General features: G+C 40.0%; 5 protein-coding genes across 10 annotated transcripts; 2 read left to right on the forward strand and 3 right to left on the reverse strand.

Annotated features, from left to right (window-relative positions):
- Positions 1-271: 271 nt before the first annotated feature.
- On the reverse strand, positions 272-5,177 carry LOC104810763 (pumilio homolog 2-like). Of its 2 annotated transcripts, XM_010537164.2 has the most exons (9): positions 5,065-5,175; positions 2,738-4,888; positions 2,499-2,640; positions 2,275-2,382; positions 1,966-2,178; positions 1,762-1,872; positions 1,346-1,540; positions 991-1,165; positions 272-642 (listed from the first exon to the last, which is right to left on the reverse strand). In XM_010537164.2, the coding sequence occupies exons 2-9, from the start codon at positions 4,714-4,716 to the stop codon at positions 605-607; spliced, it is 2,961 nt and encodes a 986-aa protein (XP_010535466.1). In that variant the 5' UTR covers positions 4,717-4,888; positions 5,065-5,175; the 3' UTR covers positions 272-604. The 2 variants fall into 2 exon arrangements, with proteins under 2 accessions (XP_010535466.1, XP_010535464.1); XM_010537162.2 differs by having other exon boundaries at positions 2,738-5,177.
- A 963-nt stretch (positions 5,178-6,140) lies between these two features.
- LOC104810764 (pumilio homolog 2-like) lies at positions 6,141-11,321 on the reverse strand. Of its 3 annotated transcripts, none has more exons than XM_010537166.1 (10): positions 11,152-11,321; positions 10,125-10,939; positions 8,583-9,922; positions 8,344-8,485; positions 8,126-8,233; positions 7,817-8,029; positions 7,614-7,724; positions 7,203-7,397; positions 6,853-7,027; positions 6,141-6,504 (listed from the first exon to the last, which is right to left on the reverse strand). In XM_010537166.1, exons 2-10 carry the CDS (start codon positions 10,767-10,769, stop codon positions 6,467-6,469), a joined length of 2,967 nt encoding a protein of 988 aa, XP_010535468.1. In that variant the 5' UTR covers positions 10,770-10,939; positions 11,152-11,321; the 3' UTR covers positions 6,141-6,466. The 3 variants fall into 3 exon arrangements, with proteins under 3 accessions (XP_010535468.1, XP_010535467.1, XP_010535469.1); XM_010537165.1 differs by having other exon boundaries at positions 11,114-11,321; XM_010537167.2 differs by having other exon boundaries at positions 11,214-11,320.
- A 1,578-nt stretch (positions 11,322-12,899) lies between these two features.
- Positions 12,900-15,253, forward strand: LOC104810765 (uncharacterized protein C24B11.05). 3 transcript variants are annotated; one of them, XM_010537168.2, is made up of 9 exons: positions 12,900-12,998; positions 13,552-13,612; positions 13,722-13,787; positions 13,876-13,973; positions 14,069-14,106; positions 14,193-14,280; positions 14,363-14,653; positions 14,758-14,823; positions 14,917-15,253. In XM_010537168.2, the coding sequence occupies exons 2-9, from the start codon at positions 13,576-13,578 to the stop codon at positions 15,073-15,075; spliced, it is 843 nt and encodes a 280-aa protein (XP_010535470.1). In that variant the 5' UTR covers positions 12,900-12,998; positions 13,552-13,575; the 3' UTR covers positions 15,076-15,253. The 3 variants fall into 3 exon arrangements, with proteins under 3 accessions (XP_010535470.1, XP_010535472.1, XP_010535471.1); XM_010537170.2 differs by having other exon boundaries at positions 12,964-12,994; XM_010537169.2 differs by lacking the exon at positions 12,900-12,998 and adding an exon at positions 13,042-13,134.
- Positions 15,254-15,427: 174 nt separating this feature from the next.
- LOC104810769 lies at positions 15,428-17,756 on the forward strand. The gene is made up of 5 exons (XM_010537174.1): positions 15,428-15,556; positions 16,147-16,241; positions 16,811-16,892; positions 16,985-17,070; positions 17,302-17,756. Exons 1-5 carry the CDS (start codon positions 15,515-15,517, stop codon positions 17,546-17,548), a joined length of 552 nt encoding a protein of 183 aa, XP_010535476.1. The 5' UTR covers positions 15,428-15,514; the 3' UTR covers positions 17,549-17,756.
- Positions 17,647-19,930, reverse strand: LOC104810767 (scarecrow-like protein 30). The gene is made up of 2 exons (XM_010537173.2): positions 18,828-19,930; positions 17,647-18,671 (listed from the first exon to the last, which is right to left on the reverse strand). Exons 1-2 carry the CDS (start codon positions 19,751-19,753, stop codon positions 17,936-17,938), a joined length of 1,662 nt encoding a protein of 553 aa, XP_010535475.1. The 5' UTR covers positions 19,754-19,930; the 3' UTR covers positions 17,647-17,935.
- Positions 19,931-19,998: the final 68 nt, after the last annotated feature.

A 19,998-nucleotide genomic window follows, 5' to 3' on the forward strand; every position in this document is an offset into this window, starting at 1 on the left:
TTAACCAACATTGTCAAAGCAATTATAATAAAACATTAAAAAATGAAGAAAAAAAACAATATTATTCAAATACATTTACATAATATTTTCGAAAATAGATCAGAATTATCCAATCCAATAGTTCAATATCTTTGCTTATCTTCAAACTATAATTACTATAAAATTAATCGACCCTTTTAAGATTATAATTGGATTTTCGATCTAAAAAATCCCAAATCCCCAAAGCGTAACTCACCAACCCGATTCATAAGCAAATTGAAAGTTTGAAACATGTAAATTAGCTGTGAAAGAGAAATATATAATAATATACACGAAGTAAGACAGAAATGAAGACAGGCAAAAAACAACCTGAGCTTGAAACTAAAAGATATAAGCTTTGGGAAAGAACTACAAAATTGTACACAGAGATTGAAAGCAGGGAGGAGGAGGAAGAAGAAGAAGAAAACGAACAGAGTATAGCAGACTTTCAGTTATTCTCCACTTGTGTCTTGTCTCCGAGTCAGCTTCAGCTCATGAACAAGATGGATAGGGAAATCAGTTTTGGTCCTAAAGGGCTATTTTTTCTTACAGTAAAGCCTCCTCGGTGTTAAACTGTACAATGGCTTTAGGGTCCTACGTTCAGAGACTGCGCCATCCTCCGCTCTGCAACCATATGCAAAAGTTTCAGACTTTCAGTATTGATTCAAGCCCACGAAGATAACCCATTACCCACAACATTAGCATGCTTGGTATAAATAAATAAAAACTGTTTCCGAGCGTGGTTTTGTTGATCTTTTCACAGTTGCTGAATCCGCGAATTCACCCTCTTTACAATCGGCACCGAGTAGACTGCTACCATACATACATACACACACTCGTTCACATGTGCAGAAATGTGTGTATATATGTCCGTAAGGGTCGGATTCGGATTCGCAAGGAGTAATCCCATATATACATACATGCACATACATGCATTCATCTACAGTGTTTAAGGCATGACTGAAACGTTACCTCCAGTGGCGACAAGTTTCTCAACACGTGCAACAATGTGCTTCCCGTAGGTATACTTCTTAAGGGCATTCAGATGAATCTTGATTCGGGAGAGTATGAGCTCTCTCATTTGATCGTCACAAGTCTCCAGAACCTTTTGCACGACATAGTTCCCAAACTGATCTTTCATCATTGCCTGAAACAAAAACAAAAAAAGGCAAAGAAAAAACAAAAATGACATCAGAAAACACAGTATTCTACTCAACGCACTCATGACAAGGCAATATTAGACGAGAATTCATGACGAAAATTAGAATAAACGGGGTAAAATTCGTAAAGCATCGGTTTATTGAGTCAAGGGAACATCTGAAAAGACCTGAAGAGGCTCATTTTCATCAGTGGTGCCGAGCATCTCGTTAACAAGCAGCAGACGCTCAGAGGCATCCCCAAAAGTCAGACACTTTTCGACGACATTGGAGGCAAATTTTTGCTGACTCATCTGAACTATCTTCCCGGCTAACTCCTTTATTATTATGGACCGCTCATGAGGCTTTCCATGCTCAAGAACATGCTGTTTATCCCACACGAAATTCACATATAAGTAGGCATCTCAGAATTAAGTTATTATATCAGAAAACCAAATCATAAGTTAACATAATGAACAGAAGTACTTTGTTAAAGACAATAAGTCGAGATAGAAGGAAGCTCAAGAAAATGAAAAGATCTTTTTTTTTACGGATATGAATCAGATTTTACGCTAAGTTACACGATAAAATATAAGAAGACAGGTACCTGAACAACATAGTTTCCATATTGATCCTGGGCTAGCATGCTAACAGAGCTTAATATCTCATCCATAACCTTATTCTGAGTGTTCTGGTCCTTGCAGTGCTCTAGAGTCCTCTGAAGAAGGGCCCCGGAAAAAATTTAGAAAACGGGTCGGCAAAAGTTTTCATCTTTTTATCATTGAGACAGTAAAATCCTCATTATTTTTACCTGTATAACGCGGCATCCATAAGGATGTGTTGAAAGAGTCACAATCTGATCAACGAATGTCGAGACGATGAATTGGATATTCTCTTCGGGAATGCATTCAATGCATTTCTGGATGACGTGGTTCCCGTTCTGATCCCTTACACAGCGCATAACATTACCGTCGAGCTCTTTCACCATCTCGATCTTGTGGTCAAGATCAACAACCTCTATAGCCTAAACAGGTTGAACAAGTTTGCAAGAGACATTAACCATGAGATTGAAAACGTATCCATATTCAAGATATTTTAGCACTGACATTGAAGAAAGTACCTTTTGGATAACTCTGCAACCATACATCTGAAGGCTAAGTGTCAGAACATTACCGAAGAGCTTCTCAGCCAATTCTCGCCTTTGAGATGGAAGTCCATGCTCAAAAAACTGCAAAGGAGACGATGTCCCTTGGTCGTTAATATATTGACGAGAAGATATAAACCAACAAACTTTGTAAAACTCAAGGTCTCTGACATGTATGCATGTATAAATATAGCACATACCTTCTGAATCACATAATTGCCGAAAACATCAGTCATCAGTTCAAGAGCATGTGGCATGATTTCTTCATAGACCATGGTTTTCTCCTCCACTGATGCAGTCTCAAGCTTTTGTTGAATAAACCGGCTACCATACTGATCCGAACTGTTCATGTAAATTCAAATTTAACAACAATCAAATCAGAAACCAACTGATAAAAAAGAAAGAAAAAAGAAGAGAGTAGTTGAAGATTCGTAAGTACCTGAACGCCACGACATGATTAGAAATCTCTGAGAGCTCAAAGCACTTTGCTTTGTTATTCTTGAATTCTTCAAGCAAAGAAGATCCAAAACCCTCATTCAAACCAGCATCCAAGTGCCATCCACCAGCCAAATTTCTCATCCTAGACGGATAAGACATGTTCAGGTCATTATGTCTCATGGGACTGCCGGATCCAACAGGTGAATTTGGAAAACCGGGATTGGCTAATGGACTCCCGGGATACGACATCCCATGATAACCTCGTTGATTAGAACCGCCGCCGTATTTGCCACCGACTGAAGCAACATACTGTTGCTTCTGGGCAGACAATAACTGATCAATGTAAGCTCTCTGCATCTCGGCTAAGTTGTTCATGTAAGAGTTATTTCCTAAGAGGTTATGATCCATCATTGGGTCATTGAGGGCTCCAAGCTGGGCTGCATATTCAGATGTTCTTAGGTACTGAACATAAAGTGGATCAGCAAAAGGATGCTGTAACGCAGAACTGCCCATGGTCATTCTATCGGTGTGACCAGAACTCATACCACCACCAAGAACCCTAGAGTCAAATCCTTGTAACCCCAAAGCTGAAGCTGCATTTCCATTTTCCAGGTGAGGTGGAAAGTTACCAGTTCCTAGCTGACCAGACATCATAGAAGTAACAGGCGGATTAAGTGGGTAACCACCTAAACCACCGTTAAGAGTGGAAGTCGGAGAGCCTTTCATATATGAATTACCGGAATACGAGCCAGATTTTTGAAAGCCATTCTGCCTATCCCCACGATAAGATGAGTTTGAAAAGTCAACAGATTTCTGATAGTGCCCGGGCTCCGACTTCTTAGACAAGACATGTTGATTCATCTGATTATGATCACCTTGAAGTGCAAGCATATAGCTCTGTCTCTGCTCTAGATCCCGCTTATTCATGTTTTCTCCATCTGGCCCACCATTACCTGACAAGTTCAATCCAGACAGGGCAGAGACAATATCAGAAGAAGCGTTAACGCTAGAACTTATGTTACTGAATGACCCAGAACTGTTAATTCCTCTTTTATCGGAAGCACTTGCTCTACCGGCCCCAATCGGTGTAGGACAAGGACTAGGAACCCTGGCAACAAGCTGGGGATCAGGAGTGGCACTTCTGGACAAGGAACCACCAACAGCTGCCACGTAATTCACTTTGTGGGACCCACTGCCAGCAAGGCAACTTCCAGAGGCTAGTTCACGCAAATGAGAGAGCTCAGCGTCATCAGAACCAGCAATCTCAGCATTTTCCTCAAACAGTGTTCGGCTAGCAGGGCGAGAAGGTTGACCGGTTACAGGAGTAGTACTGCGTCCAAAGTCATCCTGAAATATATCAGCAAGACTCTTCTGTTTGCGTTCAAGTCCCAAACCGATCAACCCATCACCACCCCACTCAGCAGAGGCATGTGTGTTTTTCTCCATCTCATCATCATTCTCTCTCTTCCTCGATTCAAAACCAGGAGGCTTGGAAAACAAGGACCGATCACCAGCTTCATTATCAGCTCGATTCACTTTTCGCCTATCACCAACCCCACCCACCACTGAACTCCCTCCTTTCAACCGCTGTGCGTACCTCAATTCCTCACGCGTGAGCACAGGAGGAGGCAGCCTAGGGTTCAAGTTCACGTTCGAGTAATAATACGAATGGTAAGCTGGATCAAACCTGAAATCATCATCAGAAGGTAAACGATTCTCGTTCCTATCCCTGCTGAGCTCCTGAAAGGCGGTGGAACCACTTCCACCACCGCCAGCGCCAAACAGACCACCTACGGCAGTAAGTGAGCCCTCCACAGTAGGAGGGGCAGAGCCACTCCTGTACAAGTTAAGCTCTCTTTCAAGATCGTCGCTTTCTTGCCGACAGTTCTCCCTGAGCAACAAGCCAAACTCTTTCTCAAATTCAATCCCGAAAGAGCCTTCGTCGGCACCTATTGGCCTTCTCCCCAATTCAGACAACATCGTCCAAAACCCTAAATGATCATAGGCTTCCTCGGACCAACGGTAATGCCGATTACTACCCGGAAGCTAAAATCGCAACCTAAAACCTCAAGAAAACTTCAAAATCAAAACTTTTCCTCCAGGATTTGCCTGAGACCTACGTAAGCAACTGGAGATGCCTCCTTTGAGTAACCTAATATCAAAAGATCAAACATTTAATCAACACAGCAATGCCCAGTTCCATTCTATCGATTCCACAGAAGAAGAAAAAAACCAAGACGCCAATAAGCTTAAAAGAAACAAAATTTGAAGCAGCAACAACAGGAATGGCAAAGAGGGAGAATAATTAGTAGAGTGATTTTGCCATACAAGATAGAACCAGAGTGAGCTTAGATCGCCAAAACGTAAGAAAAAATTTGAGAGAGAAACTTTAAAAAAAAAAAAGAAAAGAAGATCAATGGCGGCTAATGGAGATTGCAAAGAACACTCCTTAGGGTTTTGGTAGCATCTACGGATGGGGAGATTAAACTGGAGCTCATCAGACAATATTTACAAAAATACCCTCAAAAGTGCATATTTCTTCAAACAAAGCTTTGGTTAAAAAAATGCTTTAACCTTATGTAATGAGAAATGATTAATTATCAGAAATAAAAAAAAAAATATTACGACAAAAATTGAATATTTTGGATTAATAATTAATAATAATGAAGATATTTGATAAGATTTCATGGTATTTTACTAACCAAAATACGAAATTAGTAAAATATATAATAAAAATATTACCAAAATTATATAATTCTGCGAATAAATAGATATTTTTAGAAAAGTATGTTAACTGTTAAGTCTAAGTTAATAATAAAATTTAGAAAAAAATTAGAACTTAACCAACATTGTCAAAACGATTATAATAAAATATCAAAAATTGAAAAATAAAAATAATATTATTCAAATACATTTACATAACATTTTCGAAAATAGAACAAAATTATCCATGAAAATTAGTTCAGTATATTTGTTTATTTTCAAACTATAATTATTATCAAATTAATGGACCCTTTTGAAATTATAATTGTATATCAACAAACTTCCGTCCCATACGTACATTCACTTAAACAGCGAATACTCGATAACTAACAGAAAAACTCTCTTAAATAAAATATGTTTTGCTTTTCGTGTATAACCAATGTGCATTTGTTTCTCTTTTATATAAATTTTTCTTACACGTTCTAGATATACACGAATTGATATGATAATTTCCTCTATTATTTACTATGATTTTCCCTCTATCTCCAAAATTTTATCTAAAAAAGATTTTTACCTTTGATTCTATCTTTATATTTCAAAAATCAGCATAATTCACCAACCCGATTCATAAGCTAAGAAAAAGAAATATATTAATTCAAATCATAATTCACTCCTCCAATTGAAAGTTTGAAACATGTAAATTAGCTGTGAAAAAGAAATATATAATAATATACATGAAGACAGGTAAAAAAACAACCTGAGATTGAAACTAAACGATATAAGCTTTGGGAAAACCCTACAAAATTGTACACAGAGATTGAAAGCAGGGAAGAGGAGGAAGAAGAAGAAGAAGAAGAAGAAGAAGAAAAGGAACAGAGTATAGCAGACTTCAGTTATTCTCCACTTGTGTCTTGTCTCCGAGTCAGCTTCAGCTCATGACAAAGATGGACACAGAAATCAGTTTTTGTCCTAAAGGGCTATTTTTTCTTACAGTAAAGCCTCCTCGGTGTTAAACTGTACAATGGCTTTAGGGTCCTACGTTCAGAGACTGCGCCATCCTCCGCTCTGCAACCATATGCAAAAGTTTCAGACTTTCAGTATTGATTCAAGCCCACGAAGATAACCCATTACCCACAACATTAGCATGCTTGGTATAAATAAATAAAAACTGTTTCCGAGCGTGGTTTTGTTGATCTTTTCACAGTTGCTGAATCCGCGAATTCACCCTCTTTACAATCGGCACCGAGTAGACTGCTACCATACATACATACACACACTCGTTCACATGTGCAGAAATGTGTGTATATATGTCCGTAAGGGTCGGATTCGGATTCGCAAGGAGTAATCCCATATATACATACATGCACATACATGCATTCATCTACAGTGTTTAAGGCATGACTGAAACGTTACCTCCAGTGGCGACAAGTTTCTCAACACGTGCAACAATGTGCTTCCCGTAGGTATACTTCTTAAGGGCATTCAGATGAATCTTGATTCGGGAGAGTATGAGCTCTCTCATTTGATCGTCACAAGTCTCCAGAACCTTTTGCACAACATAGTTCCCAAACTGATCTTTCATCATTGCCTGGACAAAAAAAAAAGCAAAGAAAAAACAAAAATGACATCAGAAAACACAGTATTCTACTCAACGCACTCATGACAAGGCAATATTAGACGAGAATTCATGACGAAAATTAGAATAAACGGGGTAAAATTCGTAAAGCATCGGTTTATTGAGTCAAGGGAACATCTGAAAAGACCTGAAGAGGCTCATTTTCATCAGTGGTGCCGAGCATCTCGTTAACAAGCAGCAGACGCTCAGAGGCATCCCCAAAAGTCAGACACTTTTCGACGACATTGGAGGCAAATTTTTGCTGACTCATCTGAACTATCTTCCCGGCTAACTCCTTTATTATTATGGACCGCTCATGAGGCTTTCCATGCTCAAGAACATGCTGTTTATCCCACACCAAATTCACATATAAGTAGGCATCTCAGAATTAAGTTATTATATCAGAAAGCCATATCACAACATAACGAACATAAATGCTTTGTTAAAGACAATAAAACGAGATGAAAGGAAGCGCAAGAATATGAAAGTATCATTTTTTTTACGGATATGAATCATTTTTTACGCTAAGTTACACGATAAAATATAAGAAGACAGGTACCTGAACAACATAGTTTCCATATTGATCCTGGGCTAACATGCTAACAGAGCTTAATATCTCATCCATGACCTTATTCTGAGTGTTCTGGTCTTTGCAGTGCTCTAGAATCCTCTGAAGAAGGGTCCCAGTTAAATTTAGAAAACGGGTCAGCAAAACTTTTCATCTTTTTACCATTGAGACAGTAAAATCCACATTATTTTTACCTGTACAACGCGGCATCCATAAGGATGTGTTGAAAGAGTCACAATCTGATCAAAGAATGTCGAGACGATGAATTGGATATTCTCCTCGGGAATGCATTCAATGCATTTCTGGATGACGTGGTTCCCGTTCTGATCCCTTACACAGCGCATAACATTACCGTCGAGCTCTTTCACCATCTCGATCTTGTGGTCAAGATCAACAACCTCTATAGCCTAAACAGGTTGAACAAGATTGCAAGAGAAATTAACCATGAGATTGAAAACGTATCCATATTCAAGATATTTTAGCACTGACATTGAAGAAAGTACCTTTTGAATAACTCTGCAACCATACATCTGAAGGCTAAGTGTCAGAACATTACCGAAGAGCTTCTCAGCCAATTCTCGCCTTTGAGATGGAAGTCCATGCTCAAAAAACTGCAAAGAAGATGGTGTCTCTTGGTCGTTAATATCTTGACGAGAAAATATAAGGCAACAAACTTTGTAAAACTCAAGGTCACATGTACGCATGTATAAAAAGCACATACCTTCTGAATCACATAATTACCGAAAACATCAGTCATCAGTTGAAGAGCATGTGGCATGATTTCTTCATAGACCATGGTTTTCTCCTCCACTGAAGCAGTCTCAAGCTTTTGTTGAATAAACCGACTACCATACTGATCCGAACTATTCATGTAAATTCAGATTTAACAACAATCAAATCAGAAACCAAACGTTAAAAAAGAGGGTAAAGGGAAGAGAGCAATTGAAGATTCATAAGCACCTAAACTCCACGACATGATTAGCAATCTCTGAGAGCTCAAAGCACTTTGCTTTGTTGTTCTTGAATTCTTCAAGCAAAGAAGATCCAAAACCCTCATCAAAACCAGCATCCAAGTGCCATCCACCAGCCAAATTTCTCATCCTAGACGGATAAGACATATTCAGGTCATTATGTCTCATGGGACTGCCAGATCCAACAGGTGAGTTTGGAAAATCGGGATTGGCTAATGGACTCCCGGGATACGACATCCCATAATAACCCCGTTGATTAGAACCACCACCGTATTTTCCACCGACTGAAGCAACATACTGTAACTTCTGGGCAGATAAGAACTGGTCAACGTAAGCTCTCTGCATCTCGGCTAAGTTGTTCATGTAAGAGTTATTGCCTAAGGGGTTATGATCCATCATTGGGTCATTAAGGGCTCCAAGCTGGGCTGCATATTCAGATGTTCTTAGGTACTGAACATAAAGAGGATCAGCAAAAGGATGCTGTAACGCAGAGCTGCCCATGGTCATTCTATCGGTGTGACCAGAACTTATACCACCACCAAGAACCCTAGAGTCAAATCCTTGTAACCCCAAAGCTGAAGCCGCATTACCGTTTTCCAGGTGAGGTGGAAAGTTACCAGTTCCTAGCTGACCAGACATCATGGAAGTAACAGGCTGGTTAAATGAGTAACCACCTAAACCACCGTTAAGAATGGAGGTCGAAGAGCCTTTCATATATGGATTACCGGAATACGAGCCAGATTTGTGAAAGCCATGCTGCCTATCCCCACGATAAGATGAGTTTGTAAAGTCAACAGATTTCTGACAGTGCCTGGGGTCAGACTTCTTAGACAAGACATGTTGATTTATCTGATTATGACCACCTTGAAGTGCAAACATATAGTTCTGTCTCTGCTCTAGATCCCGCTTATTCATGTTTTCTCCATCTGGCCCACCATTACCTGACAAGTTCATTCCAGACAGAGCAGAGACAATATCGGAAGAAGCATTGACACCAGAAGTTATGTCACTGAACGACCCAGAACTGTTAATTCCTCTTTTATCGGAAGCACTTGCTCTACCGGCCCCAATCGGTGTAGGGCAGGGACTAGGAACCCTGGCAACAAGTTGGGGATCAGGAGTGGCACTTCTGGACAAGGAACCACCAACGTAATGCACTTTGTGGGACCCACTGCCCGTGCCGACCAGGTTACTTCCAGAGGCTAGTTCACGCAAATGAGACAGCCCAGCATCATCAGAACCGGCAATCTCAGCATTTTCATCAAACATAGTTCGACTAGCAGGGCGGGAAGGGTGACTGGCTACAGGAATACCGCGTTCAAAGTCATCCTGCTTAAAAATGAAATACAGATATGATCAAATCTCCACGAAAATCCAAAGTTGCTTCAAACTATTTCATGCAAGTAGAGGCTCCAAGATAAAAAAATTGATAACACCATGTTGTTTTGTATGTTCTGGTTGTATTAACATAATCCAAGACTAACGATAATTAAACCCAGAAAACAAAAAACACCAAGGAGACAATAATCACCTGAAAGATATCAGCAAGACTCTTCTGTTTGCTTTCAAGTCCCAAATCAGGCAAACCGATCAGCCCATCAACACCCCAATCAGCAGAGGCACGAGCGTTTTTCTCCATCTCAACATCATTCTCCCTCTTCCTCGATTCAAAACCAGGAGGCATGGAAAACAAGGACCGATCACCAGCTTCATTATCAGCTCGATTCACTTTTCGCCTATCACCAACCCCACCCACCACTGAACTCCCTCCTTTCAACCTCTGTGTATACCTCAATTCCTCGCGCGTGAGCACAGGAGGAGGCAGCCTAGGGTTCAAGTTCACGTTCGAGTAATAATACGAATGGTAAGCTGGATCAAACCTGAAATCATCATCAGAAGGTAAATCATTCTCATTCCTACCCCTGCTAAGCTCCGGAAAAGCGGTGGAACCACTTCCAACACCGCCCGTTCCAAAGAGACCACCTATGGCACTAAGTGAACCCTCCACAGTAGGAGGGGCAGAGCCACTCCTGTACAAGCTAAGCTCTCTTTCAAGATCATCGCTTTCTTGCCGACGGTTCTCTCTGAGCAACAAGCCAAACTCTTTCTCAAATTCAACCCCAAAAGAACCTTCGTCTGCACCTACCATTGGCCTTCTCCCCAATTCAGACAACATCGTCCAAGACCCTAATTGATCATATGATTCCTTTACCAACGGTAATGCCGATTACTACCCGGAAGCTAAAATCACAACCTAAACCTCAAGAAAACCTCAAAATCAAAACTTTTCCACCAGTTTTTGCCTGAGACATACGTAAGCAACTGGAGATACCTCCTTTGAGTAACCTGATATCAAAAGATCAAACCTTTAATCAACACAGCAATACCCAGTTCCGTTCTATCGATTCTACGGGGAAAAAAACAACAAGACGCCAATAAGCCTAAAAGAAACAAAATTTGAAGCAGCAACAATAGGAAGGGCAAATAGGGGGAATAATTAGTAAAGTGATCAGGCCATACAAGATAGAACCAGAGTGAGCTTAGATCGTCACAAAAACCTAAAAAAGGAGAGGGAGAGAAACTCAATAAAACCCAAAGAGGTTTCAAGGGAGATCAATACGGGCGGCTAATGGATGAGATTGCAAAGAACACTCCTTAGGGTTTCGGTAACATCTACAGATGGGGAGATTAAATACACATACACAAGCAGGAGCTGATCAGAATTGGTATATATAAAAAAATATATCTCCCTAAAATGGAAAGGTAGTAGCAGTATTTCTATTATGCTGACATATTTTTCTTAATTTCCGTTATGTGTTATGGAAAATACACAAAAAAAAAAAACCTTTGCTGCCCCCCAATCAATGAATTTCCCAAAAAATTAGGGGCTGATTATTGACCAAGTTACCCCCTTTTCTGCATATTTTTTAAAAATAAATAAATTTTTATTGCAAGAGATAATGATGTTTGGTTTCCCTCGTGTTGGAAGGAACAAGAATCTTATGTGACTGACACGTCATCTCCTTAGATTCGTTCCTTGCCTTGGGGCACCACATCACTTGAGAAAATAAAATAAAAAAATATTCTGTTTGGGATTTTCGTATTGATTATAGAATTTAAAATTTTAGATTATATTTTTAATTTGAATTATTATTTTTCAAGAATTTTTTTATTACTATGATGATGTTTTATGGATTTTAGATTCTAAGAAATTTGATAATCAATTTAATTCATAAGACAAATTTATAGTGTTATTAATTAAACCGACTAACAAATTCTTTAAATACAGGAGAAACGATTAGATATTAGTATCTTCTAATAACTGCAAAATGGAAATGAAAACAAGATCGAAAGGAAATGGTTATAAATTATATTGGCTAGAAAAAGTTAAATATTTGAATAATGACAAGAAACCGATATTTATCGAAAATTTTGGTTTATTATATTTTTTTTGAAATATTATTTTTAAGGGAACTGAATAAATCAATACACCATATTGAATTAAAACGAAAGAAGAAAACAATGGATTAAGGATATTTGATATCCACAAAAGAATTCATTCCGGTATTATTTTTATAATATTAAAGCAAATTTGTTATTGTGTTATTGATTAAAATGGTTAACAAATTCCTTAAAATACAAATCCAAAGAAACAAAACAAACCCATAAAAATCATGGAAATCAATGTAATCCAAATCCAATATATAGCACTTGTGAAATCATTTATTTTAGTAGTACAAAATATTTATAGATGCGCCACTAGGCACGGAACTAAAACTCAGTTTCCTTATAAATATATACGAACGCAAATGTAAATTCCGGACAGAACATTTTGATGGTTCACGTTCACGTGAATATAAGAAGGATAAACTACAAAATCTGGATGCAAACGAGGTGAAGCAAAAACTGCATTTAGTAATTTATGGATAAGAAATATTATTCTGTAATCATCTCTTTGGTTATTATAATCATTTTTTTTTTGTGGATATTGTAACACTATGATACAAATGTTACAGTAAACCTAGAAATAATAAAATATTTGGATGCAACATGTTCTACGTACCATCCAAAAAAAATTCATTGCAACGTGAGGAAAAACTGAGGGGGCATGTGATTTGGAGCGTGGTCGGTGCTCCAGGGTACCCGGGATGTACACGTGTCGTCCAACTATTCGTTTCGGAATTGACAAGCAAGATGACACGTGGCAAGATCGCATTGCTTCGTTTTGATCCCGATTTGTTGAGAGCCAATGGATGAGACGGACGGCGAAAAGTGACCCTCAACGGTTTCTTCTCCCCACCGTCCCCTCTCTATTTAAAGCCTTTTCCCCATTGGCTGTGATTCTTCCCCTCGTTTTCTCGCATATTTCTCGCATTTTTCTCGCGCATTTTCATAGATCAGGAAGGTAATGCTCGTCTTCTCCTTTGATCTTCGTTCCTCATTGATTTCTCCGTCCTCCTAGCGCGTCATTACGTGTTTTTCTTCTTGCCCTTTTTTCCTAATTGATTCGAGGTCATTGTTTCGTCTTCTCACTGTTCTGAGTGAGTGATCTTATCCCAATTTGTTGATTTCAGTGATGTTTGATCATGGTTAGTCTTAGATTATTCGGGAAGTATCACGGCTCCGAATTCGGAGTTTTATCAGACTGTTTTCCCTGTTTTTTCTCCGTATCCATGAATGAGTTTGGGTTTTCCGATGCTCTCTCGGGATTTTCCGGCCTTTCATTATTCTACGTGCATATCTTACATCGGCCATCTATTAGGTGTAAAAGCAGAATTTCTGGGGTCTCATTTTCGTAGTTTCAAATTTCTTGACTGTGTTTTGTGAGGTAGCGATTGTTAACCGACGAACTAGTGTCGACATTATGTTGTTGTCCGAGAATTAGCATGTTGTTCGCGAAACTTGGGACCAGATCCTCAAATCATCTCAACTGAACTTCTTCTTGTTGGGGACTGCAGTTTCAGGCGTGATTTGGAATCAAAATGGCTGCCGAACACAAATATGATTGTCTTTTGTTTGGTAAGGATGTGAGAATTCGAGAGGGGATTGAATGTCGATCCCTTGAAGCTAATTGATGTTTGAGAACGACTTTTATTGTGGCTATAAGTTTATTTTTCATGATTTCCAGACTTAGATGATACCCTTTATCCACTCAGTTCTGGTTTGGCTTCGGAAGTAAAAAAGAACATTCAAGGTAAATCTGTCTTCAGCATTTGGTTCCTTCTCTTGAAGACTTGCGCTCTTCTTGTATTGTTGCTGATTGGTGGTTGCTGCTTCCATAGATTATATGATTCAGAAACTTGGTATCGAGGAAGATGTAGTTGCAAAACTGTGCCTTCAGCTCTATAAGTTCTATGGGACAACCATGGCTGGTCTCAGGGTATATTACCTTTCGCACATATTTCATGCTATAAGTTCTTCCGTTGGTAGAGCCTTTAACAATGCCCTTGATTCCCAATTTGTTGCTTCTTTTAGGCTGTTGGTTACAACTTCGACCCGGATGATTTCCATGGGTAATGATCTTGAATTCCGTTTTCATACATCCCAAGCATGGTTTTGAATGAGGTATTAGAGAGTAAACATTCCTCATGTCTCGCAGTTTTGTTCATGGGAGACTGCCCTACACAATGTTGAAGCCTGACACAGTTTTAAGGAATCTTCTCCTTAGCTTGCCCATCCGGAAAGTCGTAAGTTTCATATCTAACTGTTAAGCTCTTCACGAGTTCCAACTTTTACATGCTAATGTCAAATTTGGGAATGTTTCCGCAGATTTTCACGAATGCAGACAAGGCTCATGCAGCCAAGGTCCTTGCCAGGCTAGGCCTAGAGGACTGCTTTGAAAGGATCATTTGTTTCGAGACCCTGAATCCCATTGACAATGACAAGACAGTTACTAGAGAATCAACAACCACTTCAAGTCTGAAAATCTTTGACATAAGCAGCTACATTGATAATCCGGACAGTGGTCTTGAACTCCCAAGGACTCCTGTTGTCTGCAAGCCATCTGAAGGATCATTTGAACATGTTTTCAAGATCGCCAACATCAATCCTGAGAAAACTGTAAGATCATCATAAACTCTCCAACACCTCGATTGCCAGAGATTATTATCATTATCATCCCATCCTCTGCTGGTTAACAAAAAAAAAGTTCTTGGTGGTTCCAGTTGTTCTTTGATGATAGCATCCGCAATATCCAAAGCGGGAAACGCATGGGTCTCCACACCGTCTGGGTAAGCAAACCGATACTTTCCTTCAATCTGAAAACAAAACACAGCTCTTCAAAGTTGATAGATCCATTTTTACCGACACCGAATCTTCTTCAGGTTGGCACCTCTCACAAGATTGAAGGAGTGGATGTGGATATTGCATTGGAGCATATGCACAACATACGTGAAGCCATTCCTCAACTATGGGAGGCAGCGGATGAAAAATCCAAGAGGATTAGTCGCAGGCAGAAGGTCGCCATTGAGACCACAGCTTAGGGGAAGAAGAAGAAGTTCCTGGTTATGTCTTCGTTACATGTTGACATACCAAATCCGAGACTTAGTCCCCCCCCCCTCTTTTACCTTTTGGCAAATAAATATTTGTAGCACATCTGATTATACACTTGTGTGATATACCAATACGGACCACAGGGTCGGTCGAGATTGATACTGTCAACTTGTTACCAAATGGACTCTATTATTATCAAGGCATTTTATGTTTTTGCAAAATAATATATCGCATCGATTGGGCTTAAATTATTGGGCCAGTTATGGGCCATAAGCTCAATTTGGATCCAAAACCCTAGCGGAAGAGGACGGAGAACTTTTTGGGGGTGACGAAGATTTAAGTTCAAATTCAGAATAAGCTCAAACCCTCGATTTGTTCCCTCTTCGCGAATTAGTTCTTCGAAAGCAAATAATCACTGGAGAAGCTGAAATGGCGAAGAGGGAGATTTCTAGCACACTCAAAAACCTTAAGGTATGCATAAGGAACGCGTGATGTCTCTTCCATGGCTTTACTTCTTGTTTTCGTTTGCACAAACAGCTTCTCTATCGGCGGACTGCGTTGCATTCGTTGATTTCTTCTTCGTGAAGTTAATTTGATTCTCGGAGGTGTTAATTTCGTGACTTGTAAGATCGGTTCCTTTTTGTTTCGTTGGGTCGAGATTGGAATTTACTTTTACCCCCTTTTTTTTCCTGTATTTTGGATTGGGTGAGTTTGGGCTCCATAGGTCTCTCTCTCTCGGGAAGTCAGAAATTAGGATATTGAACAGAAATTAGGATATTGAACTTGTATCGATTATGCATCTTTTGATTAACCATACTTTGGCTAATCTGTGTTGCTGTGAGAGGCTAGAGATCTGAGAGGTGATAAATTTTTGTCAACTGATTCAGAATTGGAGTTCTCCTTTTATTTCTGGCGATCTTTGAATGCATTGAAACTTTTGGAGCACAAAATTGACTTGAGCTTTGGAAAGAAAATGAATTATTTCTTTGGCAAAAAGTGATTCAGGCACCATATGGATCAAATTGGTTCATGTACTGATTTTTTGTACTGTCACTCTCTAGTTTATGCAAAGGGCGGCTTTGAAGGAGGAGAAAAAGAAGATCGAAGAAGAGCCCGATAGAAGTTTTCCGTCCCTCGGTACAATTAAGAAGAAGTGGTAGTATATCTTTTCCACTTTGATGTTATTCATTGTTTAATCAATTAGACGTTTAAGGAGGTTTGGACACGTAAAACGTAGACCGCTAGATGTTCTGGTTAGAAAATTGGAGAGTATAAGGATGGATGGAAGTGAAGAAACGAGGAAGGGACAAGCCTAGACTTACTTGGGAACGAGTGATTAGAAATGTTCTTGGATATGTTGCAAATATCGGAGAATATGAATCAAAACCGAAATGAATGGAAAAGATGAATTCATGCGGTCGACCCCAAATAAACTTGGGATTAAGGCGATGTTGTTGTTGTTGTTGTTGTATGGACGCCGTGTCATCTGTTTGTTATTCTCATCTTTAAGCAATTCTAGGTATTTGCTCTTGTTGCTTTGCTCTGCTTTAGGCTTCTGATAGATCCGTTTGCATCACTAGTCAATTTCCCCTTTTATTTTCCTTCTCTTTGTTCATGGGCAATGATCAAACCGTATGTCTTTGTAATGTTTTATCCGTCAATGCGCAGTTAGTGACTATCTGTTGAATGATAGTTTTACTACATGTTTTTGTGCCCTTGGCTTAGTGTGGTCATAATGGAAGGGGATCCTCAGCCAGGAGCTTTGGTTGGGCGCATGTCATTCCAGTCTTTCAATCCTTCTATCGATGTGAGTGTAAACGCTGTTAGAGGTCCAAAGAGTTTTGCTATTGATGTTCACGACTTTAGTACGCTGACATAAGCTGTGTCTGGGCTGGGTAGAAATTGAATGAAGAAGCATTAAATGACCGAAAAACAGATTCTACCGTCACAACTTCTGGCAGCAATGGAGGAAGAATGTCTTTTAGGTATGTTCCTTTTCCTCTTTTGTTCTCTTTTACTTTATGTGGATTTATGTCCTGTGCAAGTATACGATATTCCAGAATAATGCTTGAGTTCGGAAAATGGAGGGGGAGATTTTATTTCATCATCTAATCATTAGACAAGAATGAATCTTATCATCTTAGTAATAGCTATGGAGTCAATTGACTGGCCTATTGTTTCTCGTTTTAATTTTTACATTTCTGAACTGTCACCAGTCAGAACACATCCTCTCTCAATGAACCAGCGGGTTTGAAGGCTGAGCCGAGTCAGGAAGCCAATGGTGATTTGAAAAGAAAACAATCCGAGACTGTGCCTGAACAGCAACACCCTAAGAAGTCCCCAAGAAATCTTCAAAGTGGTCAAGAATCATCCCCTAGCAACAGAAGAAGCTCAGGTTTTAAGCGGCCGAAGGGGGGCAAGGTGGATTGGAGTGTTTTGAAGCCACCGAAACCTCAAAACTGAAAGGGTTCATATTAGCTAGCCGCAAAACGTGTTCACAGTTAGCTCATATCGGTTCTTATGTGCTTATCGATCTTTTGTTTTGGATGTCTGTATCATCATTTACGTGGTGTTCAAACCCATCTTATAAAAATTGTATCCAAAGTTTTGAATTTTCACAAAGTTAAGCGGTTAATTCTCGCTGCCGTAAGAGATACTTACGTAACCTTTAGTCCTACAAGTGAAGCTGTATTGTCTACTTTTACAATATCCCGATCTGTGATTATCATAGAAGGTGTCCTTGCAGGGAACAAGGAGATACATTCGAAATGCATCCAGGGGAGCAAAATCATGGGAAGAAGCTACAGAGTGACCATAAGGCGATATATTTCGAATGATTGCAGGAATGTTTCACTTCTCCGCAGGTTTCCAGCAGGAAAGAGCATAGAGAACTCTTCCTTTCCAGCCCTGAAACATCCAATGGCGATCTGTGTCGATCACAAAGTCTTTGTGGTAACCTGTTCTCACCATCTCCTTTGCTTCCTTCATAATCTCTTTGTTTAGTTCAACTGGCCTAAATCTGGCTCTTGATGCCCTAACCTGCCACTGCTTGTAGGTTTCAGGCCTCTCAATCCGCTCGGCTCCCTCACAGGCTATCACATTCATAGCATCCCTCACGAATATTTCCCTCTCCACCAACGTTCTGTGTTCATTCTCTTCTTGTGTTGTGGCCTCGAATATATCAAAGAGTGATGAGAAATGGAAGAGTGCTTCTCGGAACCTTGTCACGAAGAATGGGGAATTGTACATACCGTTAACCTCTGCAAACACAAATAGATCAGGATTGATGTCTCTGAATAGCTTCAGGGCTATGTCCCTTGGAGAATTCATGGACACAGTTTCATCTGGGACATAACGAAGCCGGTATACGCAATTGACAACCGTTGTCTCTTCCTTGGTAATCACTAACTCATCAGGACTGATGGTTTCCCATTTCTTGGCTATGAAGTTGTACTCGAACGGAACATTAAACTTATCACAAAACCTTTTCAGTCGCCGACCCGTCTCCTCAACCCTCTCGGACGGACGGTAGCCAGGCTGCGGCATCTCAATTCCTGTTATCCGGAGTACTGGTGGTCCACCTGGCCTGCGTGACAGGGCTTGTATCAGACAAGGCCATTGGAAGCCATAGAGAATCCCGAAATCAATGATGTGAAGCTTGGTTGCTTTTGATGCATGCTCAACTATTGTTTTGTTTGCAACATAGTAAGACATTTTGTTGAAGGGAGAAGCTTGAACATACAGCTTGTATCCTTTCAGGATATCCACAATTGATGTTCTGCTGCTAGGAAGCTTAGAGAACAATTGTGGTGATTGGGTTCCTGCAATGCGAGATTCCAGTGCCTCTGCGAAGTAGAATGCCAGTCTCCTGGTTCCGTCACCATATCTAGAAGAGTGTGATCTTATCTCCTTCAGTTTCTCTGTTGCTGTCCTGTGGTCGAAACTTGCTACAGCTTGTGCACACTGCATCAGGAGGCTCTGCAGGTCCACTGACTCGGGATTCTGGGTTAGGGAACGGTATGATGAGCCCTTCGCCCTTCTGGTTCTGTTCTCGTGATTATGATTTGCTTGCGAGTTTGGTGATGTTTCTTGGTTATTCCCTGTGCAGGATAATAGTAACTCCTCGAACTTTTCCGACAGCTCTATCTCCGAAGAAATGGCAGGTTGCTTGATTGTTCGGCCATTTTCAAGGTCGTCATCATCCCTTGGACGGTACCTTCTTTGTGACTCCCCATACAGAATATATGCAGAATCAGCGTTTTCAGGGGAGTCGGTAAAGGCCAGAGTCGGCTGGTGTAAGCCACTTGGTGTGGTGAAGTTTCCGGCGAAATCATGTGATTGATCATTGGAGTTCTGATCCGAGGGTGAAGATTGATCGTGGAGGGCTTCATAGAAGGATCTCTCGGCGGCTTGTAAGGCCAAACTGTCCTGCAACATGCAAGATTGCCCTTCAAGGTCTTCTTCCATCAACATGTCGTTGATGTACTTGAGAACAACAAAATCGTCTGAACCTGCTGCAGAATTGTCAAAGGAAGGATTTTGAGATTCGGGTTTGCGAAAACACATAAAAGAATCGTTCCCGGTTTCCTGAGGGTTCCTGGGTTTGCAGCAAGGACCCGACTCCTCCAATCTGAACCCATCAACGGATACTTGGAGAAGAGCATCCATGGCAGAAGAAATCCCTAAAAAGATTCACCAAAGAAGAAGTGGTGGAAAACAAAGAAAGACTTTTTTTTTCGACAGCAGAAAAATGAAAGAGAGGTCAAGCTGACTTTTCTGGTAAATCTTTTTGCTAAGATTCATGTAGTGTGAACACAGATGGGAATAATATATGATCGTTGCTATATATATATATATGTATATATATTTTTTTCTTTTTCTGTATTTTTTTTCAGGGAAAATTTGAAGTTTCG

This window comes from Tarenaya hassleriana, unplaced genomic scaffold (genome assembly GCF_000463585.1).
Source record: "Tarenaya hassleriana unplaced genomic scaffold, ASM46358v1 Cleome19, whole genome shotgun sequence".
In the NCBI taxonomy this organism is placed as follows: Eukaryota; Viridiplantae; Streptophyta; class Magnoliopsida; order Brassicales; family Cleomaceae; genus Tarenaya; species Tarenaya hassleriana.

Bases quoted from the DNA above. Each gene is read 5' to 3' on its own strand.
- LOC104810763 (XM_010537162.2), bottom strand. From the start codon at position 4,716: ATGTTGTCTGAATTGGGGAGAAGGCCAATAGGTGCCGACGAAGGCTCT. The intron at 2,179-2,274 runs GTACTTTCTTCA...CAACCTGTTTAG, and splicing joins GTTGCAGAGTTATCCAAAAG to GCTATAGAGGTTGTTGATCT. The intron at 1,873-1,965 runs GTAAAAATAATG...GCCCTTCTTCAG, and splicing joins ATGGATGCCGCGTTATACAG to AGGACTCTAGAGCACTGCAA.
- LOC104810764 (XM_010537166.1), bottom strand. From the start codon at position 10,769: ATGTTGTCTGAATTGGGGAGAAGGCCAATGGTAGGTGCAGACGAAGGT. The intron at 7,398-7,613 runs GTACCTGTCTTC...TGGGATAAACAG, and splicing joins ATGGAAACTATGTTGTTCAG to CATGTTCTTGAGCATGGAAA. The intron at 6,505-6,852 runs GTAACGTTTCAG...ATATGGTTGCAG, and splicing joins GAAACTTGTCGCCACTGGAG to AGCGGAGGATGGCGCAGTCT.
- LOC104810765 (XM_010537168.2), top strand. From the start codon at position 13,576: ATGGCTGCCGAACACAAATATGATTGTCTTTTGTTTG. The intron at 14,281-14,362 runs GTAAGTTTCATA...ATGTTTCCGCAG, and splicing joins GCTTGCCCATCCGGAAAGTC to ATTTTCACGAATGCAGACAA. The intron at 14,824-14,916 runs GTAAGCAAACCG...AATCTTCTTCAG, and splicing joins TGGGTCTCCACACCGTCTGG to GTTGGCACCTCTCACAAGAT.
- LOC104810769 (XM_010537174.1), top strand. From the start codon at position 15,515: ATGGCGAAGAGGGAGATTTCTAGCACACTCAAAAACCTTAAG. The intron at 15,557-16,146 runs GTATGCATAAGG...GTCACTCTCTAG, and splicing joins GCACACTCAAAAACCTTAAG to TTTATGCAAAGGGCGGCTTT. The intron at 16,242-16,810 runs GTAGTATATCTT...CCCTTGGCTTAG, and splicing joins GGTACAATTAAGAAGAAGTG to TGTGGTCATAATGGAAGGGG.
- LOC104810767 (XM_010537173.2), bottom strand. From the start codon at position 19,753: ATGGATGCTCTTCTCCAAGTATCCGTTGATGGGTTCAGATTGGAGGAG. The intron at 18,672-18,827 runs GTATGTTCAAGC...CCTGTCACGCAG, and splicing joins ATCCTGAAAGGATACAAGCT to GCCAGGTGGACCACCAGTAC.